The sequence below is a fragment of the Amblyomma maculatum genome, chromosome 3 (assembly GCF_055883805.1).
Source record: "Amblyomma maculatum isolate TAMU_Amacu chromosome 3, ASM5588380v1, whole genome shotgun sequence".
Taxonomy (NCBI): Eukaryota; Metazoa; Arthropoda; class Arachnida; order Ixodida; family Ixodidae; genus Amblyomma; species Amblyomma maculatum.
The window spans coordinates 10312704-10339549 of record NC_139346.1 but is presented as its reverse complement, the minus strand read 5'-3'; the positions used below and the strand labels follow the sequence as shown (position 1 = coordinate 10339549).

General features: G+C 47.7%; 1 protein-coding gene across 5 annotated transcripts in view; it reads right to left on the bottom strand.

The window, feature by feature from the left end:
• Ube4B (Ubiquitination factor E4B) overlaps nt 1-26846 on the bottom strand; it is a 373326-nt gene extending 346480 nt beyond the window's left edge. For 2 of the 5 annotated variants that reach the window (XM_084597293.1, XM_084597295.1), the window contains exon 1: nt 26631-26844. In XM_084597293.1, coding sequence (XP_084453419.1) covers nt 26631-26654 — 24 coding nt within the window. In that variant the 5' untranslated portion in view covers nt 26655-26844. Of the gene's footprint in view, nt 1-26630 lie in introns of all 5 variants that reach the window. The other 3 variants (XM_084597298.1, XM_084597297.1, XM_084597296.1) reach the window with 3 other exon arrangements.

The following is a 26846-nucleotide window of genomic DNA, read 5'->3' as shown; positions in this document are numbered from 1 at the left end:
AAGGCGTTTACACCCTCATGAAAAAATGTCGTGTCAACAATCATGTTTGGTGTGTTTGTGCCAAGGGACTTGAATTACTCTTGCATTTCGCCTACACCGGCATCGGCGATTTTCAGGAAAGCAGCCGCAGGCCGTGTCCACTGAAACACAGCGGCGGGTTTTATTTGCACTAGTATTGTTGCAATAAAACGTAAATTAATTTTGCGCGAAATGCGTGACACAGCAGCCAGTCGCAAGAACCTGGTTCGGCGGATAATCCAAAGGTTAGTTTCAGTTCACGATAAGCAGAATCGAAGCATGCGTTTAGTCATTGCCCGTACAAAACGGTCGCTTGTGACACTGCTCAGAATACCGCTCTTAAGTTAGAGAGCATGCTAAGCATGCACATGTTTTCAAATGCCTCCGGGCAACACAGCAGTCCCGCATGATTACGCGAGTGCTCATGTAAAACGCTGCGTGCTAGCAGGCGACTCGCTCTCCTAACTCAACTCGCGACTGCAGCGCTGCAGTAGCGGGGACAGGCCGCCTGCTCCCTACGGGCACTGCGAGGAGCTATCGAACTAAAAAAGTATCTATAAAGTGTTGGCACGCTCACTCTAGCACGAGCGTTTGGCAACACAGCTCACCGATTGCTTTCGCGCTGGCCTACTACTCTCAAGCAGCGCTTCCGCATATTTTATGGAGTACCCATCTCATGTGCATATTGGTTCTTCTATTGTGGCAGCTCAGCCACGCACTGGCGTCAAAGTAATGTAATCCGCGTCGCCTTGTGGAATGGTGGAGAGACAGCTTAAAATAAAAAGACATCTGCATGAAAAGCATACTTGCTGCGTGCCAGCTTGAAATGAAAATGCAGTGCAGAATATATCCTGCCATGTTCCCTTACATGCCAAAATTTTTGTTGGTTTCCCTGATACTTCACTGATTTTTCCCTGTGCATAAAATTTCCCGGACAATTCCTGGTTTTCCTGGTTGCTAGACACCCTGTTTTGGACGGTTTTGGCAATGACGAATGCGGACAAGTTTAACGCCACTGGTTCATCGGGAGAACTTTGGAAAGGTTTCTCTTGTCTTCTGAGGCATCAGTTGCTTCATTTCAGTGCAACCCCTTTTCAAGTGCCGATCAGGTTTTTTTTTGTAGATGTATCGACACGCCATGTATAGAATAAGGGTTCCTAAAAATCTGTCGCCTCTGATTCACCCTTATGCAGAGGGAGGTCCCACCCCCCTTCCTGGTAGATAGGAGGAGGAGCCCATCGGCCAAGGCTTGACCATGGCCTCAACCGGCACCATTCATGGTTTTTACCTGAGCAAAGTGAAATTCTGCACCAACAGATAGGTTATGATTTACAGGGAGGCTAAGCGCAAGATAGACAAAGACAAGAGAAGGACACAGAACGAGCGCTAACTTACAACTGAAATTGGAAACGAAGAAATTGTACGAACTCGAGGAAATATGTGCTCATGCTCAGCTATCCACTGAATTTGGATGAAGGGGATAGATAAGCCAAACCTAACTCAAGATAATCTGGGGCAACCCGAAGAAAGCTAAAACGTAAAAATAGTGGAAGCATACGAAAGAAATTACACGGCATTTAAGAACGCTTCCTTTTTCAACAGAACAACAGATGTTTCACTCACGCACTTGTCGGTTCCTGACCTATGAATAAATGATGCCTCAAGAAGCTCCCTTGCTAGTGGTCCTTTAGAACGGCCAAGAACTTTTGTTTTACCAAAAAGTGGATAGCATTTCCAGCTCAAACAATGCTTTGGCAGGTCGTTAGATTAGGAAGATTTAAAGGGTGCAGCGTGTTCCCTTAAGCGCTCATTAAGACATTGCCCAGTCTGGCCTATACAGACGTAGACACAGCTCAGAGCGACTTCGTAAACAACACCTACTTTGCAAATAACGAACTTAGTTACATGATACAAGCCTGTTTTTTGTGGTTTTGGCTCGCCAGTGCACAAAGGCTTGACAGTTTTCGAGGTGCCATGAAAACGATGTCTACCCCAAACTTCCTTGCTATCCTCTTTATGCTACGCTAGATACGCGGTGAATGTAAGGCACCACCATGCATTTCTTTTTCTGTCTGTCTTCAGCGGCAGTGCTGGGAACAGGTTCAATCTTTCCATGCTTCCGTAGGTGCTGAGTTCGTACAATTTTTTCGCTTCCAATTTCAGTTGTAAGTTAGCACTCGCCCAGTTACCCTCTCTTGTGCTCCTCTGTCTCGCGCTAAGCCTCCCAGTATATCATGGTTTCTACCCACCACCTCACAACCTATCACCACAGTGCAGGTTACAGCTTCGGTATGACCTGTCTGCTGGCACCAAGCACCAACACCTAGTTACTAAAGGTGCCCCAGCAGGGTTCAAAATTTAGATCAATCAGCTACCATGTGTTGCCTATGAGGCATTTCTAAGGCAATGGCTAAACGATTAAACTCCAATCAACCAAACGACCAGTATGGCCTTCAGAAAGGGGACAAACCACATTCACAACACCAATCAGGGGTCGTATCCAGTGGAGGTTCCTTTCTGGAACCCCTCTCTTTTAAGATGACGTCAATTTGACGTCAGCAAGACAGCGGGCGCCACCTCACGGCGAGGACGGGAAAGACAGCGGCTAATCAGCGATGGCGCCAGACCGTAAGCGTGTCCACCACGAACATGTGGCTTTTTCTGGTACCAAATACTTGTACGGAAGTGGTGTTAAACACGAAATAAATCTAATAATTACATAGTAATGCAAGCTAGTGAATAATAGACTGAAATATTCTTAGAAACTTCCTGTTAACAACTGCCAAACAATTTTCTTGCTCATGAGTACCTTTTTCGCCGCTAGATGACGTCGCGCGCGCGGCGGCGTCGTCTGCTTTCTTGCTCGCTGTGAATTCGACGACCTCCAACGCTTTCATCATCATCATCATTTATTTACCCTTAAGGGCCCTTTTGTTAGGGCATTACATAAGGGGGGGAACAACCGTGACATAATACATTGGTCGATAATACAATAATATAAAACAGAAATACATGGTACAGGGTTCATCTTGTAACTATTCTAAAAACAAAACATCAACGTTAAACATCAACATAAAAGACACTGCTGCTCAAGAACAACCTGAAAAAACAACACGCACTAAGAAGCGCGGAAGAATCATTCAGTACTTGAAATGTACTGTTAATAATTGCCTGAATTTATTTGGTTCTGTTTCAGTGACAATGGCATCAGGGAGTTCATTCCATAATGAAATAGCGCTGGGTAGGAAAGATTTATTGAAAGAGTTAGTGGAGCCGTGTATGCGTTGTAAACTTAAAGAGTTAAAGAGTCGGCGTGAAGTGCGAAGCGGCGTGTGGAGGACAGAGGATCTTAGCTGTGGAAAGTTGTAATATAATTTGTGGAATAAACAAAGCTGTGAAATTTTACGCCGAAGTGCCATAGAGGGATGATTTGATAACAGTTACGCTATGTCGTCTGTCATACTGCGATGTGATAAAACGGGCCGCGCGATTTTGGATGTCCTCGAGCTGATTGATTAGATAGGTCTGATAGGGATTCCAGATCGCTGAGGAATATTCGAATTCTGTCTGTCTTTCGCACAGAATGGCAAATATCTTAAGAACGAGATCTACAACGCCTGTAGTATGCAGTCCGAATCCCGCTAGCTCTATGACGGAGGAGTTGCTGCCGCCGCTGCGAGTACGAATGAGTTGCTTGATACCGGCACCGCGCCTGCCTATGTAGCGGGGCAGCGCCCGTAGCCTTATCAGCCACTCAAGCGTCGTGAGTTTGCGCGAACTTTCCGTGAATAGCTGCCAATGTAGGACGCAGCCGATGGCACATGGAATCCGACCGCACTTGATCGTCAGCCACCGTCTGCTCCCCTTCCGCTGATGTAGAAGGGGGGCAAAAACCAAGCCTGCACACTTACGGACGCGAATTATTTGTCTCTACGACTGCCGGATTCAAATGGTCGCACTGCTGTTGACCGAGAGCTCCTGATCGCAAAGTAGCGATCGAAGCGTGTAGAGCACCTTCGCTTCTGACGGCAGCCCGGCATACCCCTTCGTCCCCACTTCGCTTCGCGATCGGCACGCAGCCTTAGCCAGTGTTGCCGCAAAACCTCCTCAGCCGTGTAGAAGGCGTAGTCTCGTTTCTTTTACTGCATCAGTTTACTAAAACCGCAAAGTGCTGCCCAAAAGAAAAAAAAAAGTAGACCACGGCCGTACTCAAGCAGCTGCGCGGCGCGCGCCGTCGCTCGACTACTGCCATGAGGCGCCACAGCGAGCGCAGAGCGGTTCCCTCTCGAAGCGAACCAACTCGTCGCGGTTCCTGTTCCGGCCGGCAAAACGGTTCTTTTCGGAGCGGTGGCCCCGCCCCGTGACGTAGGCGAAAAACACGAAGCCGCCTTCGGAAGTTTTGGGGGTCACGCCGTAACCAACCCCTTTGTCATCATCATCACTTATTAACCCTGTTAGGAAGGTTACATGGGGGGGGGGGGGGGGGGGGGGGGGATACAGAAGTATTCAGCAGTCATAGATGATAACAAATACAGAAAGGAAGGAAAAAAATAAAAGTAACAAATTCAGATAGTAAAGCCTTGACATAATGTGGCAAAATATACAACAAAAAAGACTGCAGAAATGATGCTAGAACAGGCTGGTCAGTTTGCAAGTCTTCATGGCTCATACAGAGATGGTCAATTAGGACGGCTCAACTGACCAGGGTCTTAAAATACAAGGCCATGAAATAACCAGAGTAGCAGAATATAAATATCTCAGGATATGGGTAAACGAAGGACTGGCATACATTGAAAAGTATGAACAATCACTTAAGGCAAAAAGGGCGAAGAAATGCTGGGATGATGAAGCATAGGGCATTGTGGGGATATAACAGGTATGAGGTTTTCAGGGGTGTTTGGAAAGGAATTATGGTGCCCGGGCTTACTTTCGGAAATGCGGTTTTGTGCCTAAAATCAGAGGTACAGTCGACATTAGGAATAAATCAGAGAGCCGTCGGACGAATAGCACTAGGTGCCCACGGCAAAACCACAAATGAGGCGGTACAGGGAGATATGGGCTGGGCATCTTTCAAAGTACGGGAAGCTCAGAGTTAAATATTATATGAGGAACCCCTGAAGAAATTGGACAGTAACAGATGGGCAGCTAAAGTGTTTAAATACCTATATCCACAGAGCGTTGACTCACAATGGAGGAAAAGAACTAGGAAACTAACCGGTAAGTATGCTGATCACAAGGACGAAGAAACAAAGAGCGTTAAGCAACAGGAGAAAAACACAGAAGGTAAAAATTGGATAAATTCTACGGAAAAGAAACAGAGTGTGGAACTATACCGAAAGTGGAAAAGGCAGATCAGGAAGGAAGCTTTCTTTAAAAACACAAGAGGCAGTGCCCTACTTTTTGAAGCTAGATCAGGGTGCCTTAGATCACGCAGCTACCAAAAGAAATTTAATCATGAAGATGACATATGTGCAGTATGTGGTAAATCTGCAGAAACAATTAACTATCTTATACTCTTATGTGACGTTATCCATCCGGAAGTTGATGCAGGCGCAGTCACTCTTCCTGAAGCTCTGGGGTTTAGAGATACCAGTGGCTGAATGAATAAACTGGCGGTGGAAACTAGCAAAAAACGACTGGAAGACTGGTGGCTTAAAAGAAGGAAAGTGACATAATGTTAGTAATGTCGAAACAAAAATTCAATAAATAGAATGATGGTACAGTTAACCAATCTAAAACAATAATTAAGATATAGGGGGAAAAAACGAGCATGATAGCAACTGCTAACACCCCGTTTCAAAGGGGACGCTCCTATATTCCATCCATCTAGGAGCTGTCTGAACCTGGAAGGATTAGCCACCATGACAATCTGTTTGGGGAGGTTATTTCAGCCTTCTATCGTACTTGGACGAAAAAATCTACTGAAAGAATCTGTGGAACCATGCAAATAATGTATGCTTAGGGTGTTGAATAAACGACAAAATGATCGTACAGAAAATCGTAGAATGTTTTCTCGAAGTGTTGCAAAATTGAAGTACAATTTGTGAAAAGGACAAAGAACTGAAATTTTTCTGCAGAGAGCTAGTGATTTGAGGCCGAGAGATGATTTCATGGTTGTGATGCTGAGCCGCCGTTTATGCTGTGAGGTGACGAAACGAGCTACCCGATTCTGGATGGCTTTGAGTGAATCTATTAAGAAGGTCTGGTGAGGATCCCATTTTATTGAGGTGCATTCTAGTCTAATGCACACTTCATATTCTAGTTTTCTGGTGGCTGGGGTAGACATGGAAAGTGATCTCCTGATGAATCTGAGCGATCTAGAAGCACATAGTTTAGTGATGTTGAGTTGAGTTGTGTTGAGGTTTTTGGAACATACGTAACTAAGGCTATCATGCAACAAGAACAGGGTGGTTTGTTTATACTTTCTGAAAAGACTAATCTATTTTTTTTTTTTCAAGTTTTATAGCTTGTTGAGGAGCATTGCTTCTTCTAAATCCAAAAATGTGAGAAATATCAACAAATGCATCATCTCCTAAAAGCAGGCTGGGATTGCATTGCAAAATATTGCAATGCAAAAACATTGCAAAATATTTTTTTCTTAATTTCTCTAGTTTAGTGCATGACAGCAAAATGTGATTTATTGTTAGTTCACCTCTACACCTTTCATATAGAGGTTTGTGTTCTTTCTTTAGGATGAAGCCATGTGTTGGGTGCGTGTGTCCGATGCGCAGGCGACATGGAATGACTTCAACCAAGCATTTCGGATGGCTGCACGATGTCCATTCTTCAACGACTGGTTTGACATAGTGTAATTTATTGTTTGTTTCATTGCTCCATGAAGCCTGCCATTTTTCTCTCAGTTTTTCCTTAATAAATTTCATGACATCTCTATGAGGTATGTTTATGAGTTTTATTCTAGCATTACGGGCTGCTGCAGCACATGTGTCAGCTCTCTCGTTGCCGCGGATTCCAACATGGCTTGGCACCCAGCAAAATTTTATTGACCGCCCCTTTGTTTCTGCATTTACTACAATGTGTATTCTGTCTCCAATTAAGGTTCCGTAGCATTTCTGTGATGCAGTGCTGATAATTACGCTCAAGGAATCTGTATAAATGATGCTTTTTCCAATGCTTTTCTTTAACGCTTCTTCTACAGCCATGAAAATGGTATGGCATTCAGCTGTAAAAACCGATGAACACTTGGGTAATCGTACTATTCTCTCCATTTCTCTTGTATTACAGCACATCCAGTGTAAAAAACTGTCTTTGAACCATCTGTATAAAATGCTGTATAATCTTTATATTTTTCCTTTAAAGTCAAGAACTCTTGTACTATGTGTTCATGCAGTGTTTTGTTTCTTATGAAAGTGGGATAATGTGAAGTCACACACAGTGGGAAAATGATACCAGGGTGACAGTGGGCCTGGTCTCCGGGCAATATTTGGAAGTGTATCTAATATATTTAATTCCTGGCATGCCTGTTCAAAACGGAGGATTAGTGGTTTGATTGCTCGGGGTTTGTTGTTAAAGAGAGTTCTAGATGAGTAGTTTGTGACTATTGAGTAACATAAATGTTTCGGTAGGGACCTTATCTTCAGTACATATGCACATGTCAGCATTGTTCTCCTGTCTGCGAAGGGTGGCTCATTTGTTTCAATATAGAGGCTATTTATCGGAGATGTTCTATATGCACCAGTAGAGAGGAGAAATCCCATGCTGTGTACTGGATCTAAGCACTTCAGATACGAGGGTCCCGCTGAACGTAGACTATGCTTCTGTAATCTAAGATAGAGCGTATTACGGATCGATAGATATTTAATAGGCATGTCTTGTTGGATCCCCAGTGTTTCATGAGAGTACTTTCAGTATGTTTAAAGACTGAAATGCTTTCTTTCTGAGTGTGTTTGTGGGGTAAAAATGTTAACTTTTTATCAAAGGTAATGCCCAGAAATTTGTGTTCACTTTTTACAGGAAGGTGCGGTTTTCTTTAAGTGTAGGGTTGGGGCGGTAGGCAAGCCTCGTTTGAGCGAGAACAGGTCAGCCACTGTTTTTGTGGAGAGGAACTGGAAACCATTTTTATCTGCCCATGATGTTAGTCTATGTATGGTTAACTGTATTTGCCACTCCCATGTCGATATGTTAGTGCATGCAATCTGGAGATCATCAACATAGAGTGAGTACATTTGGGGATTTCTCTGGCTATTGAATTAATTTTCACAATGAACAGAGTAGTACTTAAAATACACCCTTGGGGAGCTCCATTCTCTTGAATCAGGGCTGATTCCAAACGTGCCTTAAATGAACGGTTTGGTCGGAAGTCTTGCAGGCAGTTTAGCATCCTGCCCCGGATACCTATATCTGCTAGGTCACGCAGAATGCTGAGCCTCCAGGCTGTGTCATAGGCTTTCTCGATGTTGAAGAAGACAGCAAGACAATGTTGCTTGTGGATAAATGCCTCTCGGACAACATTTTCAAGTCTAAGAAGATGGTCTGTTGTTGAGCATTCTTTTTTAAAACCACACTGATGGATGTCTACAAGTTTGCGTGATTCTAAAATAAAGATTAATCTAATGTTTAAAACGCTTTCAAAAGATTTGGCGAGGCAACTCGTGAGAGCTATGGGCCTGTAGCTACTAGGGGAACTTGGTGGTTTTCCAGGTTTAAGAAGTGGGACTATAACAGCTGTTTTCCAGGCTTTTGGTAGCTTTCCTAACATGAATATTTTGTTAATGAATTTCAAAAGTGCATGTACAGCAGGATCGGAAAGATGGGCCAGCATTTCATAATGTATTCTGTCGGGTCCTGGGGCAGTTTGTTTTCTGGCAGACAGTACTGTACTGATGTCATATATGGTAATTTGTCTGTTGTAAGGTTCACATGTGCTGCCAGTTGTTGAAAGTCTGTGTTTAAAAATGACTGTGTGTAGTGGGAAAAACTAGAAACTGCCTCAAAATGTTCACCCAATATGTTTGCCTGCTCCTCCAGAGTTGTTTGGATACCAGGGGCTGTTAATAGAGGAATTATAAATGGTGAGAACCTGCCATTTAGCTTCTGTACCTGCGCCTACATTTTTTTGACGAAGTTAAGCTATTTATGGAGGACACATACCTTTTCCATGAGATTTTTTCGGCATTTCGCCAGATGTACCGCGCTTTTGCATTTGCTTTTTTAAAGTTTATTCGATTATCATAGGTTGGGTACCTCCTGAATGTTCCCCAAGCTTTATTTTGCATCTTTTTTGCTTCCCTGCATTCTTTATTATACCCAATTTTGTGGTTGCACCTTACTATTCCGGAAGACTGTGGGATGGCAATTTGTGCTGCAGCGAGAATAAAATTCATAGAATACAATCAATACATCAACACCAAGAGCCTCTGAATATATTTCATGCAAATTAGCTTTTTCTTTAAATGTTTCCCAATCTGCCAAATGCAGCTTCCATTATTGCGGTTTCGTTGGTATGATAGCAGGTGATGACGATAGATTTATAAAAACTGGCAAGTGATCACTCCCATATGGGTTATCTAAAACATTCCATGTAAAATCGGTAAAAACAGATGGTGAACTGAATGACCAGTCTAAAATGCTCATTTTCCCAGATGATGCCGAGCAGTATGTGGGTTTACCAGAATTCAGCAAACAAACGTTACTGGAAAGTATGAATTCCTCTAAAATTTCACCTCTGCTGTCTGTGCGTTAAAATCACCAACTACCAAATATGGTAGTTGGCTTAAGAGGTCTTCTAATTCTTGCAAAGTTATTTTGAGATGTGGTGGTAAATATTGCCGCATAGAAGACGACGCAAAAGATGACGACAAGCGCGAGCCTGGAAGTGAAAGAAGCTTGAACACAAGACTTGTTCTGGTCCACCATTCAAACCATCTATCGCTAGGTTCTCCTTGGTCTTCTACCGAGACGTGTCACTGGTGGAGCGCGCTGGGGTATGCATAGGACTCCTTCCGGCAGTCCACAGCGGATCCCAAACATCGACACGCCTGTCCATCGTGCTAGCCGCCGCCTTCTAGGCCTAGCGCCGGAGTACAGTCATCTGCCGAACGACTCCTCAAACGCCCAAGTTCCTAAGACCTCTCAAGCCATGGCACATACCAATCCTACACCGGTGACTCTACAGAACACCAAGGTGCCAGAGTGCTTTCGCGGGGAAGCGTTTGAAGATGTGGAAGACTGGCTCGACCAGTTTGAGCGAGTGTCAAAGATCAACCAGTGGAGCGCGGACCAGAAGCTTTGTAATGTTTATTTTGCCCTTCAGGATAATGCTAGAACGTGGTTTGAAAACCATGAGGCCAGCTTATCCACATGGGATGACTTCCGCTGCCAGCTGGTCGACACTTTCGCGAGAACTGACCGACGGGACAATGCGCTGCGCCTGCTTGAAGTGCGCATCCAGAAGCCAAATGAGAGCGTGGCTATGTTTGCGGAAGACATGGCTCGCCTTTTTCGCCGTGCCGACCCTGATATGAGTGAACCAAAGAAGCTACGGCATCTCATGCATGGCGTCAAAGAACAGGTGTTTGCCGGCTTGGTCCGCAACCCCCCTAAAACCGTGAGTGAGTTCGTTAAGGACGCTACGGCTATCGAACGAGCCCTCCAAGACCGGTGCCGCCAGTACAACCGACCGGTCAACTGTGCCCCGACGACTGCGGCGGCGCTGACTGCAACAGATACGACCACTCTTCGAGACATCATTAGAGGCATTGTCCTTGAGGAGCTGCAGCGAATTACGACTACGAAGGCTCAGTCGTCAGGGGCCCTCATGGAAACAGTGAGGGATGAAATTCGATACGCCCTATCACCGTCTACACCATGCAACGAGTCTCATCCAGTCTACAACGCGGCACCCCTTTCCGAACCATACCACGCTCCAAAACCGATCAGCTGCACCGCCAACATTCCTGCAGCTTACCTCGAGCCGCAGCCCGAGAGCTATGCTGCGGTCCTTCGTCGCCCACCTCCAGACCACGCCCCACCGAGCTCACCGAACCGTCAGGAGATTCGGTTCCTCCAGGGGCCTCAGTGGGCGCCTCCCAGGCGCTCTCAACTGCGCCGAACTGACAGGTGGCGCAGTTATGACAGCCGACCACTTTGTTTCTACTGCGGACAACCTGGCCATGTGTATCGGTACTGCCGCCACCGCGAAGAGGGGCAGTCCTTTCCGCTTGCTTCTGCTCGCCGCCGCTTCGACACTAATTCTGCCCAAATCGACGACGACCCTCCGGTCAGCAGGGAAACCGAAACCCCGGGTTTCCGCCGCCGCTCCTCCCCATCGCCACAGCGTTATTCGCCGACACGTCGCAACACTACTGGCGTTAGCGGACGGCGGTCTCCTAGCCCTCACCGGGGAAACTAAGAGCTGCAACCTCGCGAGGGGAGGTTGCAACCAGTCTAAAAGTGTCGAAACCCTCACCACCGCCGCAATTGCCGACAACCCGGGCTTCTGACGCCGCCGCTAACATTGACATTTCCGCACTACCGCCGAAAATGCCGTACCAGATGATCAGCCATGACGACGAAGCTGACAGCGCCGACCTTGCCGCGCTTCCGCCGCAAATGCCGAAAGGGACGATCAACCCAGATAATTTTGTTAGCGCTGACCTCGCCGTTTCCATTGATGGGCTGGCGGTACATGCTCTGGTGGATACCGGGGCAGATTTTTCAATTATTAGCCAGAAACTGGCCGACACCCTGCGCAAAGTAAAAACTGAATGGACTGGGCCAGTAATAAGAAGTGCTGGGGGTCAGCTACTGGCACCGACAGGGAAATGCACTGCCCGGATAGGAATAGGAAACGCGGTGTTTGTTGGCAGCTTCGTTATTCTCCCTGACTGCTGCAAAGACCTCATCTTGGGCATGGACTTTCTGCGTCTTCATGGGGCTGTAATCAGCATCCGTGACAGCATCGTTGCCTTCACCAATAACCATGAAGACCTTGGTTATGCGCAAGTACCACTATTGCCCTTACGCGTCGCCAATGAGACGGTGACATTACCTCCGAGATCATGTTCTCTTGTTGAAGTGAAATGCGACGTGGCGCATACAGGCGATGGCGTCGCCGAACGGGCAGTTACCCTGGTACTCAGCCGAGGTGTTTCTATAGCTCGAGGGCTAGTCAACTTGACCAATGGGCATACCGAACTGCTGCTGACAAACTTCAGCGACGAGCGTCAGCAAATTCCGAAAGGCACAACTGTGGCCTTTTTCGACAGCCTCCCAAATGCGCAGCACTGTTGCTTACTGCAACAGAGAGGATCAGTGTGCAAGACACCCGTAACCATCGTTGATGTGAGCCCAAATCTGTCTTCTTCAGAGCGGGACCGCCTTTTGGATCTCATAGATCAATTTCGAGACTGTTTTGCTTCAGAATCGCGGATCGGCCAAACGCCTTTGACAAAACATCGAATTATCACGGATGACTCGATTCGCCCGATTCGACAAAATCCTTACCGTGTGGCTCCGAAAGAACGTGAAGCCATTCAGCGCCAGGTGGCCGAAATGCTTAGAGACGACGTTATCCAGCCGTCACAGAGTCCCTGGGCTTCCCCCGTGGTACTTGTTAAAAAGAAAGACGGCAGCTTACGATTTTGCATAGACTATCGCAAGCTCAACCAAGTGACCAAAAAAGACGTGTACCCTCTCCCTCGCATCGACGACTCCTTAGATCGCCTACGAAATGCACGTTACTTCTCGTCGATGGACTTGAAAAGTGGATATTGGCAAATCGAAGTGGATGAGAGGGATCGGGAGAAGACAGCATTCATCACTCCCGACGGATTGTATGAGTTTAAAGTCCTTCCGTTCGGTTTATGCTCGGCGCCAGCAACATTTCAGAGACTGATGGACACTGTGCTTTCGGGACTTAAGTGGCAAACATGCTTGGTGTATCTTGACGACGTGATAGTGTTTTCGGCTACATTTGGAGAGCATCTACTCCGTTTGCTAGCTGTGTTTCAGGCCATACAATCTGCGGGCCTCACATTAAAACCCGAGAAGTGCCACTTCGGTTACGAGGAGCTGCAGTTCTTAGGCCACGTCGTCAGCCAAGAAGGTGTTCGGCCGGATCCTGAAAAGCTCTCCGCAGTCGCCAAGTTCCCAACACCTACGGACAAAAAGACATTGCGGCGCTTCTTGGGTCTTTGCGCCTATTACCGTCGGTTTATTGCTGGCTTTTCACGAATAGCCTGGCCATTAACTTCACTGACTCGTGACAACGCAGTCTTTCGCTGGGGTGAAGAACAGCAACAAGCTTTCGATGAGCTGAGGAGGCGTCTACAGACACCACCTGTCCTGGCGCACTTTGATGACGACGCCCCTACACTGCTTCATACGGATGCCAGCAACGTGGGCTTAGGTGCTGTGTTAGTACAGCGCCAGGATGGTGTGGAAAAGGTAATTGCTTACGCCAGCAGGACCCTATCTAAAGCAGAAGCGAACTACTCGGCAACCGAAAAAGAATGTCTTGCAGTGGTATGGGCGGTTATGAAATTCCGCCCTTATTTGTACGCTCGCCCCTTTCAAGTCGTCAGCGACCATCACTCTCTCTGTTGGCTGACGAACTTAAAGGACCCTTCAGGGAGACTCGCGCGTTGGAGCCTTCGATTGCAAGAATTTGACATGGCAGTTATTTACAAATCTGGAAAGAAGCACACAGATGCAGATTGCCTTTCGCGAGCGCCGGTCGAACCTTCCACTATGACCGATGAAGACACTGCGTTTTTAGGTGTCATAGATGACGCAACACTTTCCCAACAGCAGCGAGAGGATCAGGAATTGCACCCTCTTATTGATTTCTTGGAGAAGCGAACTACGGTTGTGCCGAAGATTTTCGCCCGAGTAATCTCTTCATTTTTTATTCGCAACAACGTCCTTTACAAGAAGAACTTCCGTCCTGGGGGAAACAGTTTTCTGCTCGTCGTCCCATCGGTTCTCCGCACTGAAGTTTTGCAAGCGTGCCACGACGAGCCAACCGCCGGTCACCTAGGCTACACCCGCACGTTGGCTAGAGTACAGCACGGATACTACTGGCCAAAACTGCCGGCGACAGTGAAACGCTATGTACGTACGTGCATTGACTGCCAGCGCCGTAAATCACCCCCAGTAAAACCAGCTGGCCTACTCCACCCTCTTCAAGTGCCAGCGACACCTTTTAAGCAAATTGGCATGGACCTCCTGGGACCATTTCCGACGTCTACAGCCGGGAATAAATGGATAATTGTCGCCACTGATTATCTGACCCGCTACGCGGAGACCAAGGCTCTGCCAAGGGGTACCGCCGCCGAAGCAGCTAGGTTCTTCGTTGAGAACATTGTCCTGAGGCATGGCGCTCCGGCACTTATTATAACTGACCGAGGAACTACATTTACGGCCGAACTTTTGGAAATCGTTCTTCGCCTCAGTGGTACCAGTCACCGTAAAACTACTGCCTATCACCCTCAAACCAATGGGTTGACGGAACGCCTCAATAAGACCCTCGCAGACATGCTTTGCATGTACGTCGACGTAAACCACAAGAATTGGGACGAAATACTTCCCTACGTTACGTTCGCCTACAATACGGCCCGCCAAGACACCACTCGCATGACACCATTCAGCCTCCTTCACGGGCGACCAGTAACAACTATGCTGGATGCAATGTTGCTCCCGAATGCCGACACCGATGATCTCGACCAGGACGCCGAGGAATTCGCTCAGCGTGCAGAGGAAGCTCGCCAACTAGCTCGTGTGCGGATTCAAAATCAGCAGGCGCACGATGCACAACGCTACAATCAGAGACACCGGCATGTAATGTACGAACCTGGCGACAAAGTGTGGGTCTGGACACCTATTCGCCGCCGTGGACTCTCCGAAAAACTATTGCGACGATACTTTGGACCCTATGTTGTTCAGCGACGTTTAACCGACGTCACTTATGAGGTGATGCCAGACGGGGTGTCGACATCAAAGCGACGCCAGCACCAAGCTGACGTCGTCCACGTCGTGCGTATGAAGCCATACCACTCAGTCTGACCTTAACCTCCTACTTCCTTTTGTTCTCATCGGGACGATGCTTCCTAAGGAGGGGGGCAAATGCCGCATAGAAGACGACGCAAAAGATGACGACAAGCGCGAGCCTGGAAGTGAAAGAAGCTTGAACACAAGACTTGTTCTGGTCCACCATTCAAACCATCTATCGCTAGGTTCTCCTTGGTCTTCTACCGAGACGTGACAATATATAGTGGTCTTGTATGTAAGGAGGGTGGCTGCTACAGCTTCGAACTTCGTTTTTAGTTTAACTTCACGCGCTGCGATGCTTCTTTAAAAGGCACAACTACTCCTCCTGAGAGCCTGTTTGTCGGCGGAAGGCATTGTATTTCTTCAGTACACTAGTATGCTTCGGGCCTAAGTTCGTTTCCTGCAAGCACAGGAGAAAACGATGCTAAAATGTCGAGTAAATTATTTAACATTCCTCTGCAATTCCAATGGATTAGGAATGCCATTTTTGAATGAAAAAGGACAAATCAGGTTACTTCAGGCCCTGGGATTTGGGCCTTGTCTTTTTATGCGCGATCCAAGGAGTTTCGCCGTCTCTGCGACGGCAAAGATCTGCCTTGGTTTGTGTCCCTTGCATCGTCAGAGACGTTGACGTGGGTGAATGCTGCATGTGGACATTTTCATTTGACCTCGCCCAGTGGGTAGAGGTCTTGGGGCCCACAGACCCTGAAGGCCACATGGCCTGCTTTGTAGGTAGTGGCACCGCAGGAGCTGCTTCCGCTTGTGGTGAGAATGGCTCTGCTACAGCTCCACTGTCTGTGGTTGTGCAGGTGCCGAAGGCTGGTGTGATGCATCGCCCCGTATCAACACATCAGCAAAGTCTATATTCGGGGTTAGAGAAAATTTCTTTGCTGTTTCAACATGTTTTCTAGCTTCTTAGCAAGATATGTTTTCTGTTGTATTTAATGTAATTATTTCTTTCTCTTTCATCCATGATGGACAGGACCTTGAGTAAGCAGGGTGTTCCCCTTCACAGTTCGTGCAGCATGGTGCTGCTGTACACAACTCAGAAGTGTGATCTTTTGCAGAGCATTTCGCACAGGTTTGCTGGCCGCGGCACCTTTGGGATCCATGGCCAAATCTCTGGCACTTGAAGCAACGGCGAGGGTAGGGGATATATGGACATACAGCTATCTTTATATATCCTACTGAAATACAGACTCAGGGAGTGTGGAACAGGCGAATGTCAGTACAAGATGCTTGGTTGGTATTTCTTTGTTTTCTTTTCTTATTCAGATCCTCTAGACGTCTATGACGCTTTGGTCGGCAAGTCCGTTTTCCATTTCTTCTTCGGTGAGTTCAATGAAATCAATATCGGAGATCACTCCGCGGACTCTGTTTAGTGACCTATGGGGTGTTATGGATACTTGTATGTCCCCAAATGACCAGATGTTTGGAAGTTTCGATACTAAGTTTTCGTAATTTTACTCTAGGAGCAAGTCACCGCTAGCAAGTTTCGTGGCCTTGTGACAGGGGCCGATGACATCTTTGAGGCACTTTGCGACAATGAACGGGGAAATTTTTCTAGCTTGTTTTTCTGGCACTTCACTGATATTTCAGGAATACGTCTTTTGTTTTGGGGTAAAACTCAGCAGTCACATCGGCCTGGCCGATCATCTTTGGAAAACAAAGGAGCCATAAAAAATTATTCTGTTCGGCCACAGCCACCCACCATGGAGCCCAACTAGGGGACGAGACAAGAGCCATGCCTACGACAGCTGTGCACCGTGACTATAACCATATATGGCAGAACTAAGGGTAGTTTTGCCACACAAGCTTAACCCTCGCTACCAGGAAGAAGGAAAAAGCCAAGAAGAAAGGAGAAGACAGGACAGTTTTAAGAAAGGAGATAGGAGGAAAGTAAAAGATGGAGCGGAGGACAGGAAAAGGCGACTGCCGATTTCGCCCGGGTGGGTCAGCCCAGAGGTGCCATCTATGGGAAGCGTGGGCCAAAGTGGTGTGTTGCCTCCGCCTAGGGGGCTTAAAGGTCCAAACACTCGGCATCGGCTCAACCACCAGGAGTTAAGTTTGCAGGCTTCGCCCAGAAGAGAGATTCCGAAGGGGCGACCAAGGTCAACGGGCAGCTTGATGCTGGCTGATGTATGACGGTCGCGCAGGCGGCCGCTTTTCGGAAGTGATGCCAGAACACATGGCAGCGGGCGAGGCTGCCGGTTCTGACCGTCCCGATTCTCGGAAAAGTCGCGCTTCGTCCATGCCACGAGGGAGGCAAAACAGAGCAGTTAGAAGGCACAGCGTAAGCGCAGTGGTTGTGGGTTCGACGCTAACTGCTCTGTCTCTAGGTTTGAGTGGAGAAGGCGCGGAGGCCATAAATCCCGAAACGCGGCGGAACGCGGGCCTGGGAGAATGCGCTGCAGAGGGAGCCGCTGTTGACATGTCTTCTCGGGAAGACGCCTGGACGTCAATTTGAATCCGCCGCCCACGCGCAACTGACCAAGGGCAGAGATCGGAATGTTTGGGCCTGAGGTTTGCGTGTGTGTGTGTGTTTATATGTGTGTGTTTTCGGAAGTGTACACGTCGACTCCGTTTGTCTTTGCGACTGCTTGGCGCCTTTTGCGTGAACTGAGGGAATGCCTCGGGAAAGCGCGTAAATATGTAGATGTATATAAATCTGATTGGTCCACCTACTTTACTCATACCGTTTGCGCCGAGGCTGAAACTCACCATCAGCCGCGCCGAAGAATTGTTTAACTGGCGCAGTTGAGACAGGATCAGCCCAGCGACTTCATGCGGAGTGGCGTGAGATCGACGACGCCTCAGACTGACGTACACGGAGGGTGGCACACTACCTCGGTGAGTCAAAGCTGACCAGGTATAAGTTTGAAGTCGAGGTGCCCCAGGATCGACGCTACCGGCCCAGAGAGGCAGCGACAGTGAGGCGACATCCAAGTGAGAGGCCTCAGAAGCCAAGGTTTCATTCACGACAGCGCCGGCGAGCAAGAGGCTGCCGAGACAGTGAGCGGAGCGCTGCGACAACGAGACGACGGAACCTGTTCTGTGCGGCACCTGCGTGTGGGGACTTCGCAAGCTCCCTGGTTGACAACCCGACAACTGAGTGAGTTTCTCTGCTCTCACTTTACTTGCCTCAGCGTATGCGCATGAGTCGCAGGGTTAATGTAAAGTAATGCGCAATGGCTGCATTTGGTTGGTGGAGTGATTATGACTGTGCATACGATGCTTGGTATGCGCCGATGTCAGAGGCTGAGCGAACTAAGGAAAAAGAGGAAAGGAAGAGAAGGCAAGCGCAGATCTGCGATCGCCTGCAGCAGATAGCCATAGCCAAGGAAGAGCTAAGGCAGGAAAGGAAAAGGTTGGAGGAGGAGCGCTCACGGAGAGCAGCGCGTAAACTACCGGAGCCAGTGCAGATTCAGGCGTACACTCCCGCAAATTGCCCTGATCAAATGCTGATCGAGGCAGTCGGTGAGGAGAGTAGCAGCAGCTGTATTGAATCCGTTCTTGCACAGAACGTCAAAGAGGAATGCTGTATTCCTGCGGAGAGTGCTGTTGTAGCTTGCACTGATGTGGAGAGAGCAGTTGAAGTTCACGTCGAGGAGACGCGAGTTGTGGAATCAACCACAGATGTTGAGACAGAGGGGAATTCTCCTATCCCTGAGGTAGAGGCGTGCTCTATGGAGGTGCTTGTGAGATTGAATGTCACCGATCAAAGCGTGCAGGCTGAGTCATGCGAAGTAGCGGAAAGTGTTCACAATCCTAAACAACGCCAAAGAGAGCAGAGATGCGAATTGTTTGGCTGGCATAATTACTGAACTTGGATTCCCAACCGAAGTCACAGCGTGCCAGGCAGGCAGTGTCGAGAGCGCGACAGTCAAAACAGTGATCTCGACACCAGTAGTAGCATCTGAAGAGCCAGCCGCACAGGCGATCCCAACACAGAAAACATGGGTTCATGTGAGGATGTAGATGAGCGCAGTCTGAGACATCGTCTGAGCGATGGCGACGGAAATTGCGTCCCAGGCTTTGAAAACAGCCGAGTAACATTGCCACAGGCAGCGATGGACCATGACCAGCGTTGCACCTTGGTGCGCATCTGCATAAAGGAAGAATTGCTAAGGCGGAGCCTCCCAAGAATTAGCTTTTTGAGACAGGCACGATAGTCTCAGAGGCACCTTTTGGGTGCATTCTTGTTCGGGCTTCTGAGGAAGCGCGTGTGTCGTGCACACAGGCAGCTAGCGTTTTGTGCGATGCAAGAAAGTGGCACAGCCGAAAAGCACGGCGCGTGCGATTATCTTGCATGCTGCAGCTCGTCTGTGCCGTGCGAGCAGTCAAGCCGTTTGATCCCGGTGGTAAACGCTGAGCAATGTTCACCGTCTTAACCCACTCTGCCACTGCCAGTTGGGAGAGGCGTAAGGATTCCCTGTGGCTTGACCACGCGCTAAGGCAGTGATTAGAAGTGGGAGAACGTTGACTGATCCAAGAGACTTTGAGCAGGGAGTGGACAAAAATCTCTGTGCGGGACTATGTGTCTTGTGTGAACTGCTGCTCTTTGTGCTTTATCATGCTGTGTTTATTGTCTTGTGTCGTGTTGTATACGCTAAGCAGTGTTGCCTAGTATTGCTTTGTGTGGTGTTGTATGCGCCAAACAGTTTAGTGCTATTGTTTTGCATGCTGAGTCTGTTTCTGGTTTGTTTGGTGTACGCCACACCACAATGCCTCCCGCCCCTTCCGTTATAGGAGTTTTATGTTGAGCGTGCAGCAAGTGTACGCGCAACATTCTCGATGAGGAGGAGTTAAGTTTGCGGGCTTCGCCCAGAAGCGAGATTCCGAAGGGGCAACCAAGGTCAACGGGCAGCTTGAAGCTGGCTGATTTATGACGGTCGCGCAGGCGGCCGCTTTTCAGAAGTGATGCCGGAACACATGGCAGCAGGCTACACTACCGGTTCTGACCGTCCCGATTCTTGGAAAAGTCGCGCTTCGTCCGTGCCACGAGGGAGGCAAAACAGAGCAGTTAGAAGGCACAGCGTAAGCGCAGTGGTTGTGGGTTCGGCGCTAACTGCTCTGTCTCTAGGTTTGAGTGGAGAAGGCGCGGAGGCCATAAATCCCGAAACGCGGCGGAACGCGGGCCTGGGAGAATGCGCTGCAGAGGGAGCCGCTGTTGACATGTCTTCTCGGGAAGACGCCTGGACGTCAATTTGAATCCGCCGCCCGTGCGCAACCGACCAAGGGCAGCGATCGGAATGTTTGGGCCTGAGGTTTGCGTGTGTGTGTTTATATGTGTGCGTTGTCGGAAGTGTAACCGTCGACGGCGTTTGTCTTTGCGACTGCTTGGCGCCTCTTGCGTGAACGGAGGGAAGACCTCGGGAACGTGCGTAACCACTCACTGCTGAGTGCGTGCGTTGTGTTTTACTTGACATGCGTAGGGGTATATAAGGCACAGTGATTGGCTCATTTTGAAACACTGCATGTTGTTGGCCACAGAGTGACTAGTCGATTGGTCAACGGACTAGACACGAATTTTGGTAATGCTAAGGAAGCGAGCGTTGGGGAGTGGGGCTTAGAGGAGAGTTGGGCTGAGAGTCGAGGGCAGACGGGTTGTTCGAGGAGGGAGGCTAGGCTGACGGAGGTCTCAAGGGACTCCGGCCTAGAGTGTAGCAGAAGGCCACGGCCTGATTTTGCTAGCCTCCGACCTCTGATCGTTCACCCGCAGTTAGCCCTCCTTGTTTTATGTCGCATCTGACGACGTTATTGTATATAAAAGGTAAAAAAACGTGTAAATAAATATGTACAGTCGAGAAGGGAAATTCTCATCTCCGCACCGCAATGTGTCGCTGAGCCACGGACGCAGCGGTGGTCACCAACACCACTCTGTGCGAGCGAAGGCAGAAGGAGAAACAGCAAGGAATACCTGCTGTATAGGGAAGCTCATCCTTTCCCCACGCCTTCGCACGTTTTGAAAATAACTCCAGGATCCCCTTTTCCCCAGACACGACGATGCCACGCATGGCTAAGCGTAGGTGCTCTGGGTCCGTGGTGTCACGCAGTACACACAAACACCTGCTTTAACAGGTGCCCCCTGCAGGGAGTTTAGTGATGTGGTAAGCCCAAGTTAGGTTGGCTGTTATCTCGATGCCGAATTACCCGTATGAATTTGGGATAGCGCTATTGAGTTGAGAGAGTACGAAAAATTATGGAACGTTTGCAAGAGATGTGCACAAATTTAAATTTTGAAACATTGCGCTGCATAAGCCAGTCGTAAGACCACTTCTGATTTCAGTTTAGATCATCCTGTAATATCTCCTTATCTCTGCTATTGTTGATACGGTAATAAATTATGCAGTCATCTGTAAAGGTGGGTTCAGACGGGAGGACCGGAGCGTGGATGGTCCATGCGCATCAGCGCTACCCGCGCCCCACGTGACGCTGACGTCGCTGCTCTGAGCGACGGCAAGCGAGCGGTGTGGCCGTCCGGGGCCCCAGATCGCGGAGTGGATTGAATGTGCCAAGTTTTTGCTCTTTTTGCTTTATCATTGCTACGTCTGCGTTGCTATGTACACCCTCCCACTTTTTTAACCTAACCGCATGAGTGTCAACTGCAGAGTCTATAAGCGTCGTGTGACGGAGCACAGCGGTGAAATGAGCAAGAATATGCGCATGCGCGGAATGAGCACTCTGCTAGGCTGTTCTGGGACCTCACCCCTGCTTCTATTGAGCACCATTTGTCATCATCCTCTTTTCCGAACGCTTCCATCAAGTTCTAAATAAGCCGTCAGGTGGTAGCGCTGGATGGAATGCGATATACGCCCGCTGATTATACTACATGCAGCATTTTGTTTCTTTTTGCTATGGGATCACTTCGCTTATCAATTCACACCTTCTTCTCATACAGGAAAGTAGGCACATGGCCTTTTCTAATCTTTTCCCAGCGGCATGCAGAAAACAGAAGGAAATGCGATAATGCACAAAAAAGCAGGTGGGGTTGGATCCAGTTCCCGTAACAGCCTGGCAGAGGACAGCGGCACCAGAGTGCTCACTTCTCGCTAATTTCGCCGCTGTGTTCCGTCGTACGGCGCTTATCGACTCTGCGGTCGACACTCCTGCATTCAGGTTAAAAAAGTGGGAGGGTGTACGCCACGTGGGTTCACTTGTTTGGCTAGCAATCCAGAATGAAGTCGGCTTTAAGCCATGTCTGGCCTTTTTTTCGCGTGCTTTTTGTCTAATATTCAGTTCGAGCGGGGTATTGTTACCTCCTGTTGTGCATGCGGTGCGTCGCTTGCTCTGTGTTCACTGCAGTGCATTGTTTTTTGTGTGTTTGAGCTTGTGGGTGTGTCAGAGTTGTAGCTTTACTCGATTTCTAGTGCTTATTATAGGTGAAGTAGCGAAAAATGCGCTCAGCGATGAAGCGACAGTCACGTTTTTAGCACCCGTAGAGAGCTGCCCACCGATATGGAATATTGTAGACGCTTGTAATAAAGAACGCTTTTTCGCGCGAACTTCCTCGTCGTCCCCACACACTTCAGCAGAGCAGCGAGACTACGTTTTCGCTCGGAGTCCATGTTGAAACTCTCGGAAGAAAGGTTTTTGGCAGGCGGAGGGTACACGCGGATCGTCCGCTGGCTTCGTGTGAATGCTCGACAGCTGGAGGGACACGCGGACGCGTGGTCACGTGGCATCTGGTCCGTGCTGACGCGGGCGGACCGTCCGCGCTCCGGTCCTTTCATCTGAACCCACCTTAAAAAGACAGACAGAAGATGAAATACCAGATGGCAAATCGTTGATGAAGAGAGTAAGATGAAGAGAGTAACGGAGCAAAAACTGGAGGAATCCAGAGATTACTCTGGTAATTACAGATGTGTGCTGATGACAGTGAACTGAAAGCGGTTAAGAAGCAGTGGATTCATCTTGAGATAACAGGGTCAAGTGACATACCTGAGAGTTTAGAAAAGAGACGCTGGTGAGGGATACGATCGAAAGCTTTGGCGAAGTCTAAGCAAATGATATCAGCTTGGAAAGAAGAGTCTAGGTTTAAGTGAAGATCAGTTGTAAGTTCAAAAAGTTGAGTTTCACACAAAAAGCCTGCCCTGAAACCACGCTGATTGGGAAAGAAGAAAGAGTTGTAGATGCGATATGTACATATATTTTATGTTCAAAAAGTTTACATGCGACATATGTCGGTAAAATCTGTCAATAATTCGAGGAGTCGGTACGATTTTTCAAGACTGGAAAAACTTCACTTAATTCCCAATTGTCTGGAATCTGACTAATGTTAAAAGACTGGGCAAAAATGAGCTACAGAACTTGGCTCATGGAATGTTTAGTTGCTTTGAAAATCATAGCAGGAATATTGTCTGGACCAGGTGAAGTGGATGCCTTTAGTTTACTGATGAGGTCTAAAATTCTTTGAGATTGTAACAGGTGGCATAGGTGCACAATTTAGGCTTGGTATGGAAAAGTTGCTTTTCTGGCTCCTGGCTAAAAACGGAAGTAGGAATGCACTAAGTCAGAGCACTGAAACTGGAACATCGGAGCCATCTCGTGCCTTTAGGGAAGCATTGAGCGAGCTGTTAAGTCCTAAAATTTCTTGGGGTTTATCCTCATTATCTCTGAGATCAAGACAATAGAACTTTCATACTGAAGATCGTAGTAACTGCGTGAATTCATGTAAAGTATTTGTCCCACTTCGCAGCGCAAGCTAATTTCCTGGCATTACGGAAAAACGTAACGTGAGAAGTTGGGCTAGTTGGTAAATGTTCATGGTAAATGAGCGTAAAAAGACGAACACAGCAGAGAAGACAACACAACAGAAGCACTCATTCGCAACTGAATGGCTTATTCGGAAAAAGCAGCATTAAGAACACAAGAGATGGGGAAGATACAGAGAGAAAAAAAATCCGATGCTGCATCAAGGATCCTGATTAGGGCGTGAAAACACACGCATGATAAAACGTGAAGCAAAGCAGAGAACATTGGCACAAAACAAGCATGCGGAAAACTAATCTGTCCTCAAGGAATACAATCTCAGGGCTTGTCAGGGTTACTGAAGGAGTGCCGGCACATGTGTCAATTGATTGTACAATGTACTAAGGCTTAGTTAAAGTTGCACGTGAATTTGCTTGGTTGAGTAAAATGAACAGTAGTATTCTCAAATTTTGGCGCACTTTCCTAATCTTTTGCAATCTCACCAGTAGTCGGCCACGTTACAGCGGTCTTGATTAAAGGCCTTCTTGTGTTCCATGAGGCAAGCCCAAGTTAGGCATCGGCCAGTTTGTCCAATATAAGCGTGGCCACAGGGCATCGAAATTCGGTACGCAACATTTTTGCAGCATTTAACATATCTGTTAACATGTTTTACGCCAGATATTTTGCTGACAGAACGAGATGTAGCACCCGCCCGTTTTTGTGAACAGCTGCGCACAAGCAGGAGGCAGATGTGGGAAAAATAACATCCACTTTGAGCCAGTGCCAAATTTGATGTGCGCAAAGAATTACGGCAACCTTTCATTTTCCTCAATGACGCTTGTTGCAGGCCATGTGGGAACTAACGAGCCTCTCGCAAAAGACTTGAGAGGGCGGCTTGGGCCCAACACCTAGCAACCTGTTCCTGAAAAGTATTTTCAGCACTATGCATGCATGATTTTACGTGTGTCGCCCTCAGACAAGAAACTGCAGCCCCATATTTCACAGTTTTCGATTGAGTGGAAGAGTAATTAAGAGGTCTTGAGCTTCTGTTAGCGAAACGACAGCAGACATGATCGAGCAAAAAGTGCAAGTTGAGGTCTGAAAACTGGAGCTTTTGCTGTTTTGGTTGTTCAAAAGTAAACGACAGTCTGAAGCCATCTTCCTTAAACACATTCAAAATATCAGCAACGTGCTATTTTTGGCAACACCAGAAAATCATCTACATACCAAATATATGAGGGTGAAGTTTGTTGAGGTTTGCTTCTATGTGTCTATCAAAATGAAATTTAATACACAATATTTCGCTACGACGTTGTTATCAACCCGGGTGGAAGAAAGGGTTATTTTCATCAGAGCAAAAATGCCGCCTGCCCGACAGTAGGAGCGAAATGATTTAATGCTATGCAATATTTCGTTATCATCCATACGGGATGTTAGAAATAATGCGATGTCAGTGCTGTCGTCGCCAAGAAGGGTCTCAACATAATCTTTTTTTGGGCAGATAACTTGGAATATTTGTCGGCAAAACCTAAGTCACAGCATAGGTTTCGATTGGGTCAGTGCGCTAGGAATGAGGTAAGCGTGGGGCCCTCGGTGTTTGCAGCAATCGCTATGGTTTAAGTTCAACAACGTAATCCATATCTGCATCATAAATGAAAACCTTTTTGCCTATGAGCAGCTTGCCGAAACGAATCTTAAAAGGGGCGCTGTTCTGTTCACCATAAGTGAAAGGTTTCTTCTAGCTGGGCGAACCTTAGCCGAATAACGCTCGTGGATAGAAAACGATGTTTCCTTACACTTAAAACCAGCAGGCAAAACCCTTGATTTGACAATTGGGAGATTTTTGCCTGTCTCAAATGTGAAAACATTAGGCTCAGCTGCTAAGTATGGCAATGGCTGCACCATAGAGGAAAAGTGGGAAAAGCAGCAAGATCCCTTCTCCATGTGTTTAGTGGAGATTTGAATCCAAAGGAGTACAGATAAATGCTCATGAAAAATACCGCATTAATCAGCGATTTTGCTGATGATATTGCCTTGCCGAGTACGAAAATAAATGAATTAAAAGGATTTCTACAGGCAAATCACAATAGTGAGGCTACGAATTAAAAAAAAAAAAACGTCACGCTCAATTGTCTTGAAATGAAACTGTTGTCTAGAATAACCAGCAAGAAGCTGAAAGTGGTAACCACGTGAGTGAAAAAGCTAGTAAAATAAGGCTGGAGTGGTGCGCATATGCCAGTACTCTTGGATCATGAATGGCACGCCCTCAGCGGGACCGGTTTTTCAAACGTGAGGGAGCTTAATTGTGAACTGTAGACAAAATCAACAAATGGGCATGGGTGAAGATAACCGTCATGAATTTTTGGGGAAAGCATTTGCGGAGATAACGTAGCTAGGCTGATGATCGTTCTGGCAGTGTGCTATCGCTCATCAATCGTTTCGTCAGAAGTACTCGCCGTAGAAATAGTTCATGATATGCAATGAATAGCATTTTATCAGGACCGGCGTCATCATAGATGAAAAAATTGTTTTGGCCTATGGAAAGAAACTGGTTCTCAACTTTGGGTCTCTTGAAAAATGCAAAGTAGTCTGTGTGGCTTCTTTTATTTTATTAACAACGTCAGTCCGTCGTTTTAACTCAAGAGCAGCGCGAATTTATCACTCAAATGCAGGCAGCACTATTTGCGCACAGTGTGCACTACCGAGCACAAAAATGAACTGCAGGGCACGATGTCACACGGTGGCCCCAGCTGACCGCTCAAAGCATGGAGCCAGAAGGCACATTTGCGCCGGGTAGGAGCGAATCGGAGGGCTACACCGAGATCCAAGGGCAGCTAGCTCCCCTGGAGTAACAACCTCTCCAGTCACACGGCGATGACTTGCAAGCCTCGATGACCACCGCAAAGTGCGCTTACCTCGTCCGGCGACAGCTCGCTCATGCTGGCATAGCAGCTGAGGCACCGTGGAGACTACCACGCCGAAAGAACCAGCATTTCTTGTCACTTCGACACACTTGCGCCGCACAATCGCGCCTACCGCACACTCCGGCACGTAGCAAAACAAAGCGCCAGAGGCGCTGTCCCTGCTGCTGGCGAAGGGAGAATATTTTTGCAATCCCTGGGTGCGCAATC